The following is a 16,539-nucleotide window of genomic DNA, read 5'->3' on the forward strand; positions in this document are numbered from 1 at the left end:
TGAGTAAAGATCATAGATATAAGAAAAAAAAATGTTTTAATGCCACCTGCTGTACTGCTAGATATTGTACCAGGTACAAAAACAGTATTGAGGCCTGATTTTAACACACTCTTAAACTGTTTTACCAACATTTCATAAATTAAACAACAATGAACTAATTCAGTCTCAGTAACACATTTTGCCCAAACGTGTATTTTCTCTCCATCAGAGTCAAGTCAAAGGTGATGACATTATAAAATAAGACACAGACATTTAAAGATATTTTTGGAAAACCTCAGTAAAAACATTGAACAAAAAAAAAAAAGAAGAGGTACAGCCCAGGCAGTTTTTTATTCAGAGGAAAGTTGTGCAAGTTTTTGTATCTGACTCGTTGTAAAGCTTTTCAACATTTCTGAAATGATTCTGCATGAACTGATTCTTACTTTGGGCTCATTTTACATACCAGATACCGTTTCAGGTACATCCTGAAAGTCTTGTCTCGTATGCCATAGATGATTGGGCTAATGGATCGTGGCAGGACCTGTATAATAATATAACAGGCAAATAAAGTGTCTGTGTAATTCTTTGGGAACCACTGCAGCAGAGCCTCTTTCAACTGGGGGGCAATGTATGTTGCCATACAGAGCATAACCTGAAACCCATGGAGGAGGATAGTGTTTCTGGCTTTTTTAGCGTCTTTGCTAGCTGTTTTTGCAGTGAAAAGGATTATGAAGTATGTGTAAACAATAGTCAACCAGACTATAACTAGAAAGACTGAATATGTGATGTATCTCTTCTTGATGATGACGGGATTTGGGAAGACAGTTTGTCTGAGGCAGAAGACTCTGGAATAAAAGAAGTCCAGCTGCTCTGTGGCCAAAGTGATGAACAGATCAGGAAATACAAAACACGTGCTCGTCAACCAGATCAAACCAATCAGCATCAACGTTCTCTTTACTGTACAGATCTGAACGTGACGGAGAGGAAGACAGATGGCGATGTAGCACTCTACCGCCATGCAGGCCAGGTTCAGAGGGGTGTTTTGAGTGACAAAAACAGAGAGCAGGATTAAACTGGAGCAGAGGGAGACATTTATTTTAAAGAGGACGTAGCTTATGATGAACATGGTGACGGTCACCGTCACTTGGATCATGTCGTTGACCACCAGATGAATGAAAAGTATATATCGAGGATTCCTGTAGAAGATCTGTAGAGTGGGAAAGAAATCACACAGAAAGGAAGTGAATGTTTGAAACCTGCATGAGATCAGAGTCTTAAAACACTAAAACGTAGATGCACATATATACTGTATAAATGTATATAACTAACTCAGGATGTGAAAATATTTCTGGATTAAATTCAAAACTAACCCACACCATAGGACTGAACATGCTGCTTTTTAAAGCAACATGCGATTAAAGCACTTGCACATTTTTCCATGAAACTGCTGATAACTTCATGATTAGCTCCGACGTGTGACATGAATATCAGACCTGGTGTTTGCAGAAGGTGTGAATGAGGCCTGCATTGATGTAGTTGATGGAGATCCCGAGAACCACAACAATCACATTTTTGACCACAGCTTTAGTGAAGGAGTCCCGATACTGTAAAACCACCGTCACATTGGCAGACGACACGTTCATCTCTTGAAACTGAGAAGAAAAGAAACATTGTCTTTAGTTATCAGTAAATATATATAATAATTATAGACTTTAGCAAATAAAGTAAGACAGAGACAGAAACTTTCTGCAGATCAGAGACACTTTGATCAAAGAAGGTAAAACAATATATCAATAATAATATATAAATATCTGACATCTTTAGTTAAAAAAGTATGTTCAGAATTAATTTGCCATTGCCATGTTGTTGTTTTTTGCAAAGGTGCATGCATATAAGAGGAGGCCCACTGCTCAGGCCCAGAGGTTGACATTTTTTCTAGCCATGGTTGTGCTGTTTCCATACAGGTGCAGGTGTTGTAATCTGCAGTGTAACAGGAGGTCATAGTGAGCAAAATGTGACAGGAGCAAAAAAAAATCCCTAAAAGTATTTCAGAGGGCAAAGTTTTGACCAATTTGATGCTACATTCAAGAGGTTTACACTATGATTGTGATTTCTGTGAATCTTGAAAAATGTTGTTTTTTTTTATCAAGTTACTTGTGCAAGACTCATTATTTAAATAATAAATAACAATTCAGTAAGTGCATATTTTTGTATTTATTTCTGACATTTTGTTTAACAAAGTCAGTGTTTAAGTCAGGCCTGATGTCGTCTTACACATTAAATAATGTCCACAATCACTTCCACACAGTGAGGCTTAAGGCTTATTAATTACACACTGATATGAGTTCTGTACCCAGAGCCCAGGTATCTGTACTGGGACTGAAAAAGCATGAAACAGCTCAACAACAACAACAGCATGAGAAAGAAACTCACTTCATCATCAACTTCAAAACTCATCAAAACCAAACCCTCATAAGGTTTTCGTGTTATAGCTGAGAACAAAATCCAAATACAATATTTAAACACAATTCTCCTACAGCGTTACATCTTTTGCTTTTAGAATGAGCTGAAGAGTATTGTCTTTCAAACTATCCATGTATCAGTATGAGAACCATTTTTCCTTCCTTTAAACTGATTTGAATCAGCACTATGAGGCTCAGGAAACTCAAAATATAAAAGGTTCACACTGAACAATAATAATAAATATGAGATAGTCTGGTCAGAATATGGTTCAAAGCTGTCATGAAGTTCATACCAGGAGGTTCTTACCTCAGTTAATGCATGTAGAACAGGACACCAACGATTCCAACAGGATATCACATGCTTTATTTGTGGAAAATGTCCCAAAGGTTGTGTGTGTGTGTGTGTGTGTGTGTGTGTGTGTGTGTGTATGTCTGTGTGTATGTCTGTGTGTGTGTCTCTGTGTGTGTGTGTGCCTAGATTTAGTATTATATGAATGTTTTTGCTTTTTGCGAGTACAAATGTGAATTTTGTTTTGAAAAAGTCCGAAATCTGCATTGGCACAATCATGGATGCCAAAAACAAAAGTTATAAGGACCTTGATGTACAAACACGAGTACAATATGTAGTGATTTAATGGCAATAGGCAATATAAAAAAATAATTTAATGAATTTGTGCGACAGTAACAAATGAAATACCTACATAAAGTGTACAATAAATAACCCTGTAAGTATTTTATCAGTTTGTTATTTCAACATATTCTCATGAAGGGTTTCAAGTTGTTGTATCCTTTGTCACACTCGCAGTTTTTAGCATCACAAAGGTAATTTAAAATGTCACAATTGCAGTTGTTAATGCTATAAAATGGTTGGGTTTAGGCACCAAAACCACTATTTTAAGATTAGGAAATAATAACATGGTTATAGGGTTGAAAGCAGTACTTCTGGACACACTTTAACTTCCAATAACGGGACATGAACGCAGGTCTCCTGGTTGAAAGGCCGGGGGTTTGTCCCATCCACCACCCCTCCTACCCACCCTAAAGGCCACCTACATGGCTTTTAACATTACTGTGATTCGTCACTGAACAAAATTGTGTGTAGTAAATATACATTCAAGTGCAATTCTTTTTGAAGAAACCATATGAGCCGTTCATGAGGATAGCCTTGTTATTTTAATCAGTGGAAATCTTTGAGTAAAGATCGCAGATATAAAAAAAATTTTTTTAATGCCACCTGCTGTACTGCTAGATATTGTATCAGGTACAAAAACAGTTTGAAGGCCTGATTTTAACACACTCTTAAACTGTTTTACCAACATTTCATAAATTAAACAACAATGAACTAATTCAGTCTCAGTAACTCATTTTGACCAAACGTGTATTTTCTCTCCATCAGAGTCAAGTCAAAGGAGATGACATTATAAAATAGGACACAGACATTTGAAGATATTTTTTGGAAAACCTCAGTAGAAACATTGAACAAAAAAAAAGAAGAGGTACAGCCCAGGCAGTTTTTTATTCAGAGGAAAATCGTGTAAGTTTTTGTATCTGACTCGTTGTAAAGCTTCTCAACATTTCTGAAATGATTCTGCATGAACTGATTCTTACTTTGGGCTCATTTTACATACCAGATACCGTTTCAGGTACATCCTGAAAGTCTTGTCTCGTATGCCATAGATGATTGGGCTAATGGATCGTGGCAGGACCTGTATAATAATATAAGTTGCGAATAAAGAGTCTGTGTAATTCTTTGGGAACCACTGCAGCAGAGCCTCTTTCAACTGGGGGGCAATATATGTTGCCATACAGAGCATAACCTGAAACCCATGGAGGAGGATAGTGTTTCTGGCTTTTTTAGCGTCTTTGCTAGCTGTTTTTGCAGTGAAAAGGATTATGAAGTATGTGTAAACAATAGTGATCCAAACTATAACAAGAAACACTGAATATGTGATATCTCTCTTCTTGCTGATGTGGGGATTTGGGAAGACATTTTTCCGGAGACAGAAGACTCTGGAATGAAAGAAGTCCAGCTGCTCTGTGGCCAAAGTGATGAATAGATCAGGAAGAACAGACAACATGCTCGTCGACCAGATCAAACCAATCAGCATCAACGTTCTCTTTACTGTACAGATCTGAACGTGACGGAGAGGAAGACAGATGGCGATGTAGCACTCTACTGCCATGCAGGCCAGGTTCAGAGGGCTGTTTTCATTGGCGAAAAGAGCAAGTAGGATGAAGATGTAGCAGAGGGGGACATTTATTTTAAAGAGGACATAGCTTATGACGAGCATGGTGACAGTCACCGTCACCATGATCATGTCGTTGACCACCAGATGAATGAAAAGTATATATCGAGGATTCCTGTAGAAGATCTGTAGAGTGGGAAGGAAATCACACAGAAAGGAAGTGAATGTTTGAAACCTGCATGAGATCAGAGTCTTAAAACACTAAAACGTAGATGCACATATATACTGTATAAATCTATATAACTAACTCAGGATGTGAAAATATTTCTGAACTAAATTCAAAACTAACCCACACCATAGGACTGAACATGCTGCTTTTTAAAGCAACATGCGATTAAAGCACTTGCACATTTTTCTATGAAACTGCTGATAACTTCATGATCAGCTTCGACGTGTGACATGAATATCAGACCTGGTGTTTGCAGAAGGTGTGAATGAGGCCTGCATTGATGTAGTTGATGGAGATCCCGAGAACCACAACGATCACATTTTTGACCACAGCTTTAGTGAAGGAGTCCCGATACTGTAAAACCACCGTCACATTGGCAGACGACACGTTCATCTCTTGAAACTGAGAAGAAAAGAAACATTGTCTTTAGTTATCAGTAAATATATATAATAATTATAGACTTTAGCAAATAAAGTAAGACAGAGACAGAAACTTTCTGCAGATCAGAGACACTTTGATCAAAGAAGGTAAAACAATGTCTCATTAATAATATATAAATATTCGACATTTTTAGTTAAAAAAGTATGTTCAGAATTAATTTGCCATTGCCATGTTGTTGTTTTTTGCAAAGGCGCATGCATATAAGAGGAGGCCCACTGCTCAGGCCCAGAGGTTGACATTTTTTCTAGCCGTGGTTGTGCTGTTTCCATACAGGTGCAGGTGTTGTAATCTGCAGTGTAACAGGAGGTCATAGTGAGCAAAATGTGACAGGAGCAAAAAAAATCCCTAAAAGTATTTCAAAGGGCAAAGTTTTGACCAATTTGATGCTACATTCAAGGGGTTTACACTATGATTGTGATTTCTATGAATCTTGAAAAACATTTTTTTTACCAAGTTACTCGTGCAAGACTCATTATTTAAATAATAAATAACAATTCAGTAAGTGCATATTTTTGTATTTATTTCTGACATTTTGTTTAACAAAGTCAATGTTTAAGTCAGGCCTGATGTCGTCTTACACATTAAATAATGTCCACAATCACTTCCACACAGTGAGGCTTAAGGCTTATTAATTACACACTGATATGAGTTCTGTACCCAGAGCCCAGGTATCTGTACTGGGACTGAAAAATTGCATAAAGCAGCTCAACAACAACAACAACAACAACAACAACAACAACAGCATGAGAAAGAAACTCACTTTATCATCAACTTCAAAACTAACCAAAACCAAACCCTCATAGGGTTTTCGTGTTATAGCTGAGAACAAAATCCAAATACAATATTTAAACACAATTCTCCTACAGCGTTACATCTTTTGCTTTTAGAATGAGCTGAAAAGTATTGTCTTTCAAACTGTCCATGTATCAGTATGAGAACCATTTTTCCTTCCTTTAAACTGATTTGAATCAGCACTATGAGGCTCAGGAAACTCAAAATATAAAAGGTTCACACTGAACAATAATAATAAATATGAGATAGTCTGGTCAGAACATGGTTCAAAGCTGTCATGAAGTTCATAGCAGGAGGTTCTTACCTCAGTTAAAGCATGTAGAACAGGACACCAACGATTCCAACAGGATATCACATGCTTTATTTGTGGAAAATGTCCCAGAGGTTGTGTGTGTGTGTGTGTGTGTGTGTGTGTGTGTGTGTGTGTGTGTGTGTGTGTGTGTGTGTGGGACAAAGACTCCTCAGTATGACTTTCTGTAGCCGAACCCCCCCACATCCACCTCCATCACCCCTTTCCTGTCTCCCTCACCGAACAACAATCTACTACCATCCTGCTGCTACTGGGCACACACACACATACACACCCACCCACACACACACACACACACACACACACACACACACGCCTCGATTTAGTATTACATGAATCTTTTTGCTTTTTGCGAGTACTCTTTTTAAAAAGTCCTAAATCTGCATTGGCACAATCATGAATGCCAAAAACAAAAGTTAAAAGCACCTCGATGAACAAAAACAAGTAAAATATTTAGTGATTTAATGGCAATAGGCAATTTCAAAAAATAATTCATTGAATTCTTATGACAAAAACAAATGAAATACCTACATAAAGTGTACAATAAAATAACCCTGAAAGTTTTTATCAGTTTGTTATTTCAACATATTCTCATGAAGGGTTTCAAGTTGTTGTACCCTTTGTCACACTCGCAGTTTTTAACATCACAAATGTTTAAAATTGTTTAATTTAATGCTATAAAATGGTTGGGTTTAGGCACTAAAACCCACTATTTTAAGATTAAGAAATAAGAACAGGGTTATAGGGTTGAAAGCAGTACTTCTGGACACACTTTAACTTCCAATAACGGGACATGAACGCAGGTCTCCTGGTTGAAAGGCCGGGGGTTTGTTCCATCCACCACCCCTCCTACCCACCCAAAAGGCGACATACATGGCTTTTAACATTACTGTGATTCGTCAATGAACAAAATTTCGTGTAGTAAATATACATATAAAACACATATAAACATATAAAAAAGAAAGAAAGAGCTACAGCCCAGGCAGTTTTTTATTCAGAGGGCAAGTTTCACTTGTGCAAGTTTTTGAATCTGACTCGTTGTAAAGCTTCTCAACATTTCTGAAATGATTCTGCATGAACTGATTCTTACTTTGGGCTCATTTTACATACCAGATACCGTTTCAGGTACATCCTGAAAGTCTTGTCTCGTATGCCATAAATGATTGGGCTAATGGATCGTGGCAGGACCTGTATAATAATATAAGTTGCGAATAAAGAGTCTGTGTAATTCTTTGGGAACCACTGCAGCAGAGCCTCTTTCAACTGGGGCTCAGCATATGTTGCCATACAGAGCATAACCTGAAGCCCATGGAGGAGGATAGTGTTTCTGGCCTTTTTAGCATCTGTGCTAGCTGTTTTTGCCGTGAACATGATGTTGAAATATGTGTAAAAGATAACAAGCCAAACTATAACCAGATACACTATATAGGTAATATCTCTCTTCTTTAAAATGTGAGGGTTTCGAAAGGCAGTTTCTCTGAGGCAGAAGACTCTGGTTTGAAAGAAGTCCAGCTGCTCTGTGGCCAAAGTGATGAACAGATCAGGAAGAACAGACAACATGCTCGTCGCCCAGATCAAACCAATCAGCAACAACGTTCTCTTTACTGTACAGATCTGAACGTGACGGAGAGGGAGGCAGATGGCGATGTAGCACTCTACCGCCATGCAGGCCAGGTTCAGAGGGGTGTTTTCAGTGGCGAAAAGGGCGATCAAGATGAAGGTGCAACAAACGGAGACATTTATTTTGTAGAGGATGTAGCTGATGATGAACAGCATGATGGTCAGCGTCACTTGGATCATGTCGTTGACCACCAGGTGAATAAAAAGGATGTAGCGAGGATTCATGTAGAAGATCTGGCGTTCGGGGAAAAAAAAAAAAAGAACACATAGATGACTAAAATATCGGGTTAATGATTATCGACTAATCTTTGTTCTGTGCTATGAACCAGAATCTCCTGTATTCCCATTAAAAAGATTGAAAAATTCAAATGTAGTACTAATCCATTTAATGGGCCCCGATATATATTTAGTCAACACTGAACATCTTCTGCTGTTATGTAAATATAAATGACAGATGATTGACTCACTCCTAGATATTAATTTCTCTGATATTTCTTCAGTAAATGTATTATGAATGTTTTTATGTCATTAAAGGAAAGTCCTACCTGGTGTTTTCGAAAGGTGTGAATGAGGCCGGTGTTGATGTAGTTGATGGAGATCCCGAGAACCACAACGATCACATTCTTGGTCACAGCTTTAGTGAAGGAGTCCCGATACATTAAAACCACCGTCACATTGGCAGACGACACGTTCATCGCTTGAAGGCTGAGAATCTAACAAAGGAGAAAATATGGATAACAATTTTATTGAGATAATCCCATTTTGCAACATACACAGTTCTCAAATTTAGCATCAGACATTCCAAGAAAGAAATTTTGTATTATTAGTCATCATATTCATTTTTATTCTTAAAACTAACTTGTTTATAATACTAAACAACAAAAAAAATATAATTAAAAACAACACAACATATGTTACACTGAGGAAAAAGTTGTTAATATTGCTAATAAAAATGGAAGAATTGTTAAAATACATGAAAGTAGAACACACAGTTGTATTCCATCACGTCACAGGACGTTTGACTGTTTGACAACAATATTTGAACACCAATTTGATTATTTTTTCCCTCGATTGCACCTTGATGAAAAACACAAACAGCAGTCTGATTAATATTTATATTCCCTGGGCTACAACAAAACAAAACATTATTTCAGAAAAATGAATCAAATAAAATCAGTTTTTCAAATGATGTCTGTTTCTACCTGTATTAATCCTAGATATTAAATAGTTGTTGTGAGCTACAAGTTGTGAACAATAATTTATATCCAACAGTAACAAAAACACCCACCTTAGACTCGGGGCATCAAATTGGAAGAGAAAAATCAATGTATTATCATTTGGAAAACAAATGAATGCATTATTAATATATCAGTTAACATGTATCACTTAATTTTGTAAGCAAACTGTCATAAAAAACAAGCTGATGAATAAAAAAGTATAGCATATAAATATACATTTGTTAAGAAGTTTATCATTCAATTACATGATCGCTATTTAAAATGTGATCATAGTTGAGACACTGACGGTCTGTTCACAGCAGATATATTCAATCAAGCATTTGACTGTTTTTTCAAATTGTCAATATTTGATTTTGAACTAAACAGCAGTTGTGATGAGAGAAATGTAAATGTTAAAATGTCCTGAAACACAAAAGAAGAATCACATTAAACATAAAACACACCACTGAATCATAATCATACATCAGGCCTGTAGACACGGATAATACACAACCAACCAACCTGCTTCCAACAACTTCATACAGTTACTGTATTTGTCCGGTCAGAACACAGGAACAAGTACAGAACAGTCCCAAGCTTTGATATATAAACAGATAAACAGTTTTTAATCTTTAAACATTTCTGCTGTGACATATTTAATGTCTGGACAGGACTCACCTCCGTTTAGAGCAGGACACCAAAAGTGTTGCCACAGGAAAGTGAAGGCTTTAAAGGAGTTTGGTTGGCAATCACCAAAGGATTCAGGGGTTTGCATATGGATATTCACATATTACATGTTTGTGTGCGTGCGTGCGTGCGTGCGTGCGTGTGTGCGTGCGTAGCCTGGCTAACACCAGACTAATCACAAATGAGATTAGTCTGGAAACCAGCCATTCATTTCTCCGTAGAGGAGTCATGGTTTACGATCCTCCAGAGCCGTTTATTGGGCGCTACGAATGTCTATCAAAAGCGTCTGTACGTAGCTCTTAGCCAATTGTATCAGTTATACCAGATGACGTATGTAGAGCAACAGAAATTGATGTTTACATAGCCAGACGAGTGTGTGCGTGTCTGTGAGAGAGTATTGCTTGCTGCTTCGCTTCTCCACTTCTCGCTTTCTGCAAGATTAATTATTTTTACGCCTTATTCCCCCCTCATGTCATTCAGCCACACACATCCACTGATTTTATGGGGAATAGACGAGCTGCTGGGGGTCTCTGGGTGGCTCCGCTGTCCCCCGGCTCGTAGCGAGATCACCGGTGTTAGAGCAGCGAGCGGTAGCGGGGCTAGTTGGTAGATTAGGCTTTTGCCAAATCCTGTCGGAAGCAAGGCTAAAACATCCTTTTTCGTGGTGAAACAGGAGTGTAAAGTCAAACGTTGTTCTTCTTGTAAAATAAACGTTCGCTCTAAACTATTTAAAACGCCGTCTACAGCTAGATCGAAAGAGAGTTTCGCGTCTGCTGCAGCCATGTTGGATCTGTAAGAAAACTACAAGCTTCCATCTGTCGTATAGTATGCGTCATCGTCTTGCCGTCCCTCCCCGTTCTGTGATTGGATCCCTAAAACATGGCTAAGAAACGGCCATTGTTGCCGGACCGCCTGCAGGTTCGAAATGAAATCGAGCGCGCAAGGCAGTATGGGTATACCCAGGCTAGTGCGTGCGTGCATTTACATGCGAAATTAAAACAACATAATCTCAGTGTACAAACCTTAGACGGTGTAAAGAATGGACAGTCCAATCAGGTGTCCGTCAGATGTCAATCATGGCACAGACCCATTTTTTTAAATCAGTTAATTAATTAAAACCAAACTGATCAGAACAGACCAGCCTCTCCTCAAAAACCTCAATATATGGTGTTTGTACAGGCAGCAAAATACAACTAATTTTTACATTTTAGACTTTCCTCCGCTCCATCTTGCTGATGTAGTAATGATTGACCGTGACATGTAGTTTAAATGGTGGATGTCACACTCAGGAAATCAACACTGTTCTGAAACACTGTTGCAACGGTCCTAAAAAAGCAACACATGCATCCACCTTCAGCTAGCATAGCATAGAAGAGCTCATAACTGAAGTGCTGCACTCTGTTAATGTTAGCTCCATGTTAAAGTATATTTCATCCAACTTGTCTGGATTACAAGTTCAATGTTTAACCACATCTTGCTCAATAAAGCAAATCTAAAACGATTGCATGAGAGTCTATGGAGGAGAGCTGCAGTGTGATGGCCCCTTGTCAGAGTTATTCAGGGTTTTTCCCATTTTATTCTTAAAGAACAGCATAAAAGAAATAATTATTTTAAGTCCATAATGTCACTGCCCCATCAGAGGTCAACACTGTCAGTATAGTTGAACTCGATACATGAGCCCTATTGTGACTGATGGATCCTCAATGATGATTTAATCCAAATGAATGTGAGTCTGTGTGAAGAAAATGCCAGCACAAGTTCACAAAAATTCACGAATAACTGATATGTTGGCCAATATATATTTTTTAGCTGAAATCAAACTAGACCATTTTATGTGAACTGTGAATTGCTTTTGAACCAATATGACAGTGAAAAGGTCCTCAGAGGGTTGCTTTATTTATATTTAACATTATAATATGTTATATATACAATGTATTACATTGTCAACCAATTCTAGGAATAATAACTGAGAAAAAGAAATAAAGAAAAATAAAAATTAAATAAATAGCTAAATAAATATCAAAACTGTATGTTCAGTATCAGTCAATTGCTGTCTATTTAGATAAAGAATAAAAAAAGAAATATCTGACACCATTTCATATTGTGTAGAAACAGTTTTCTGGCTCTACTTAATTATTTTGTTTTGAAATGACTCTGTGCTTCCTAAAACTTTTTCTTTCTCTTGAACAAAACTTGTGAGTACTTCTTTTTAGAGCTCCACACTTCCTCCACTATCACTCGAGTGTTTTGCACGTTTCACAGGAAAGACTTCTGGGACCTTGTGACATTTCCAATAGTCCTCCGTGTATTCAGGAAGTCAGTTTGTGCTGCAGGAGGCAGAACGAGTAATAAGTCATCATCCCTCATTATCAGTAAAGGTCACACACACACTGGGGCAGCTTGTTATGCAGCATCCACACACATGGCATCAAAGGGATTTATTAGAATTGTCTTCGGAGAGAGATTGCCATTAGAAGAGTTATACTCCATTAGCTTTGACATTTAAAATTACTTTGTCGCTAAATGAAAAACAAGTTGCAGCATTCAACAGAGAACATGATGTTACACATGATGTTTAAAAACAAACAGATTATCTCTGTGGACATGGTCTTTGTTAACTACTGATCCACCAGGAGAACATCTTTGTTCCTCACATGTCTGACATGTTTGCTCTTTTTTAAACTTTGACTGTGAAGCTAATTAACAGAAACTTTACTTCAGAGAACTTCGTTTGTTTGTGATGATCACAACTTTACCCTGAAGTTTTCGCATTATGTCACACTCTGTAAGCCTCAAGGAAAGAGTTTATAAAAGATTTATAACTTAAGTTCTCTGCTTTCATCTCACCTGTGTCAAATTTACAGTTTATTTAATTTATATATTTTGGATTTGTGACTGCTGCAAAATCATTTTATTCCCTATAACCTGGGCTCAGGGAGATTGTTGTTGTGGAAATTGCAGATGTTTGACTCAGAGACAATGAAAAAAAACTAGAGAAACACTAGGCTTATTTATAATGTGCATTATAATATAATTAATCCCCAAAATTGTTGTGACGCATTATTTTTTACGACACAGTTGCCCATAAAGTTGGAATAATTTATTTTTCAAACACAATCCTCTGTTAATTGTGGTTTAATTTCCATTGTGATTTCTTATGAAGAGATTGATTAATAAAATTTTGAGAAGATATACATGTTATCTGTCAAGAATAAATCATATTGTCACAATCATTTCATGGAAAGAGGTAAAAAAAAATATGTTTTATTCCAACTTTATGGATGATCGTGTATTTTGTGACATTTTATAGACTGCATGATTAATCAATTATTTGAGGAATTAATTAAAGATGCACCAGTCCGACATTTTCTTTCGTGATTCCACGACATCAGTCTGATTCCTTGACTCGGTCGTAATACCTGTTTTGATTGTTACCAGACGGTTGAATGGGCGTTATGAGCCCAAAAGAACGGGTGCTTTCTCTGCCTGCAGAAGGTTGTTATCAGCATCATTATGTGGCCTTTGCTGGAAAAAAAATGATGATGTTTAGTTAAAGGTAGTGCGTTAGGGCAAAAAACATTCTACCGTTATAAAAGATCATTTAAAAAGAAAAAATAAATGCACATAAATGCCGGAAGTTAAACTGCTCCAAGGTGCATGCAAACACCGGAAGAGACATATTGTAGTTCTGTTGGTCATATATATACATGACATATTGATGTCAGCTGACGTTACATTAAATAAAATACTTGACTTTTGATCTGGGCGGCCCGGTGGTGTGGTGGTTAGCACTTTCGCGTCACAGCAAGAGGGTCACCGGTTTGTGCGGCTCTTCTGTGTGGAGTTTGCATGTACTCCCCGTGTCAGCGTGGGTTCTCACCAGGTACTCCGGCTTCCTCACACACTCCAAGAACATGCAGCTTAGGTTTTATTGATGACTCTAAATTGCCCGTCTCTATGTGTCAGCCCTGCGGTAGTCTGTGACTCGTCCAGGGTGTACCCAGCCTCTCGCCCAATGTCAGCTGCGATCAGCTCCAGACCCCCGCGACCCGAGTTTGGATAAGGGGTTAAGGAGAATGAATCGATAAACCCTGGTTCTCCTGGGTGAAAGTCCTGCTGCCCACCCTAAGAGTGACTTTTGTGCTTTATACTCACCCGAATTTATGGACACCTAACCATGTCAGGACCGTTCAGGACATTCCACCAGAAAGCCAAGCATGTCAGAATGAGCATTCAGCAAACACAGACTGTCTACTGTAAACATGGCAAAGTTAAAGGAAAATTATGTTTAAGAGCTGCATGTTGAACTGTGAAACAGAGAAAAGGTCGTTTTTTTCATTCTATCAACAAAAAAAATGTTGTCGTCAGATCTGCTGATTTCAGCACAAAAATAACAAATCTAAACAATTTCATTAAAACTATTGTTTTTGTTGTTTTTTTTTTTTAAAGGAAGAAAAGAGGGAAGGAATAATTGGAACAAACATGTCTTACATCACAGTCTACTGAGAAAATGTGCAAAAGGTCATCGTCAGTAATGAAAGCAGTAAGTGATCCCTGCGGAGCTGCTCTTTTTGAACACATTCCCAAGGGGTTAGCTTTGTTCCTTCAAGTGATTCCCTCCTTCACGTCTGCTCACCTTTTGAAAAAACAAAACTTATTGTTGAGCCACTGAGAACAAACTTTGGTCATCAGGGTCTCAGATGCAACTTGTGAAGAAATTACACAGCTCAAGTTGAGTTACCTAATTAGTTGTGAACAAAAACATTACAAGTCCTACGAAGAAAAGTTTAGTGGAAATGTTTGCTCTCTTCATTTTTAACCGCTTTTTCACTATAAATAAAAAAGTTTGAACACCCCTTGCACTGACAGACCCTGCCAATGGTGAGAGCAGATCATGTGGTTGTAGATTAGATACATTTTTAATCTCAGAGTTTTGATTGAATGAAATATTAGATCTTTCTGGTAATGCTCCAGCACCTCCGTCACTACCCGATCTGTACCAAAAACTCAATTTGTTCTCCTTCCTGTCACCACTGTCCTTAATAAATTCACATAAATATATATTTACGCTTTAGTAATTGAGTGAATAAGATAATTCAATTTTTTAATTAATGACCTCTGTGAATTATTTTCACATTTCTGTTCATGGATGATGGAATTACCTCCATGTTGAAAATGTTAAACATTCTTTACTGAAACCGGGAACAAATTGTGTTTATTTAATAAGGAAAAATGATTCTTTATTTTATTAGGTCTAAATTTAGACAGTTCAAATCAGCTCCATATATTAGATATTTAAAATTAGGGGAAAGTGTTTAAGGAGAATATTAACTCCATAATTTTAGACATTTTTACAAAATCAAGAAAAGGGTGTATTTAATATTCAAATCATTAATTTCATTACCAATGATAAGGTTATATTATTTAACATTTCACTAAAATACTTTAACATTAGTAAAACACTTTAAATCGGTTTGATGACAGAAGAACTTGACTTAAAGGAAACACAAATTCTGCTTCTTAGACTCCTGTGATCTTCATCTCCAGTGTGAATAGTGTGATACTGACGTTAAGCCACAATTTTTGAAACGTCTACAATCAACATGTTCTTCTCCCAGAAACAACACATCAGTCAAAAGTGAAAAGTTCACTCCTTTATTTCCTTCTGTTGTTATACAGGGATTCATCAGAAAAATACAAAAAGGTATAGCTATTAGAAAATATACAAAAACATACAGGCATTCAAATATAAAGGGGTATACATTTATGGTGGTCTTTTGTTTTTTTTGCTTTTTTATACAAAACAACACGAATGAGACAATCTACCAAAGTTCTGGAGGTCATTAATTTACATGCAGCGCCCATGAGGCCTCGGTACTGTGAACCACTTTATGTTTTACTATTATAATAATAATAATTTTACTATATATAATAATACTCTGACATGTTGAGGGCACTGCAAGACAAAATCTAGAAAGTGCAGAGTGGAGAACAAATTAGATTTATTAAAAGTAAGGCCGTATTTATTCTAAATAAAATACTGACTCCTGTCACATTTTCTGGACAACAGACCACAGCTTTAGTGAACATTTTAAACTTTCCTAACTTCCCTTTTGTTATTTTCCTCTTCAACAGTCCTCACGCTGCAAAGCCAGGCAGACTTGTGATCAAACGGCTAATGATTCTGTACCAAAATGACCCGAGCCAATTTAATATTGGGAGTGGTAACAACACTTTTCTAATTTGCTATTCTACTGTGGTAGAAAAACAAACAATCTGTTATAAATAGATCATATTAAACAAACGGTATAAAACAGATCAAGTATAAACAGGGCACTAACAGACGGATGGTGTGTGTGACAATGATGAACACATAATATTTTGTGCTTATGTCTAATATCTACAGTACTTTGATTACATCTAGTTTACAAAGATGCCAACATGCCTACAATCCCCTTTGTGCATGTGACTGTTGTAACAAATGTTAAACAATCTCTTGATTTACCCCTAATGTATGTACACACACATCCCAGAACTGTTGCTGTGCTCCGGCACGTGTGGGGAAGTGGATGTGGTGTTGTTTCTTTTCTTTTTTTTTAAGACAAAAAGTGTACAA

General features: G+C 37.2%; 2 protein-coding genes across 2 annotated transcripts; both read right to left on the reverse strand.

Annotated features, from left to right (window-relative positions):
* Nucleotides 1-418: 418 nt before the first annotated feature.
* On the reverse strand, nt 419-6,143 carry LOC131968714 (uncharacterized). The gene is made up of 5 exons (XM_059329712.1): nt 6,082-6,143; nt 5,100-5,258; nt 4,070-4,813; nt 1,473-1,631; nt 419-1,186 (listed from the first exon to the last, which is right to left on the reverse strand). The coding sequence occupies exons 2-5, from the start codon at nt 5,247-5,249 to the stop codon at nt 419-421; spliced, it is 1,821 nt and encodes a 606-aa protein (XP_059185695.1). The 5' UTR covers nt 5,250-5,258; nt 6,082-6,143.
* Nucleotides 6,144-7,485: 1,342 nt separating this feature from the next.
* On the reverse strand, nt 7,486-8,728 carry LOC131968897 (odorant receptor 131-2-like). The gene is made up of 2 exons (XM_059329949.1): nt 8,565-8,728; nt 7,486-8,253 (listed from the first exon to the last, which is right to left on the reverse strand). The coding sequence occupies exons 1-2, from the start codon at nt 8,712-8,714 to the stop codon at nt 7,486-7,488; spliced, it is 918 nt and encodes a 305-aa protein (XP_059185932.1). The 5' UTR covers nt 8,715-8,728.
* Between the last annotated feature and the right edge of the window lie 7,811 nt (nt 8,729-16,539).

This window comes from Centropristis striata, chromosome 3, assembly GCF_030273125.1.
Source record: "Centropristis striata isolate RG_2023a ecotype Rhode Island chromosome 3, C.striata_1.0, whole genome shotgun sequence".
Taxonomy (NCBI): domain Eukaryota; kingdom Metazoa; phylum Chordata; class Actinopteri; order Perciformes; family Serranidae; genus Centropristis; species Centropristis striata.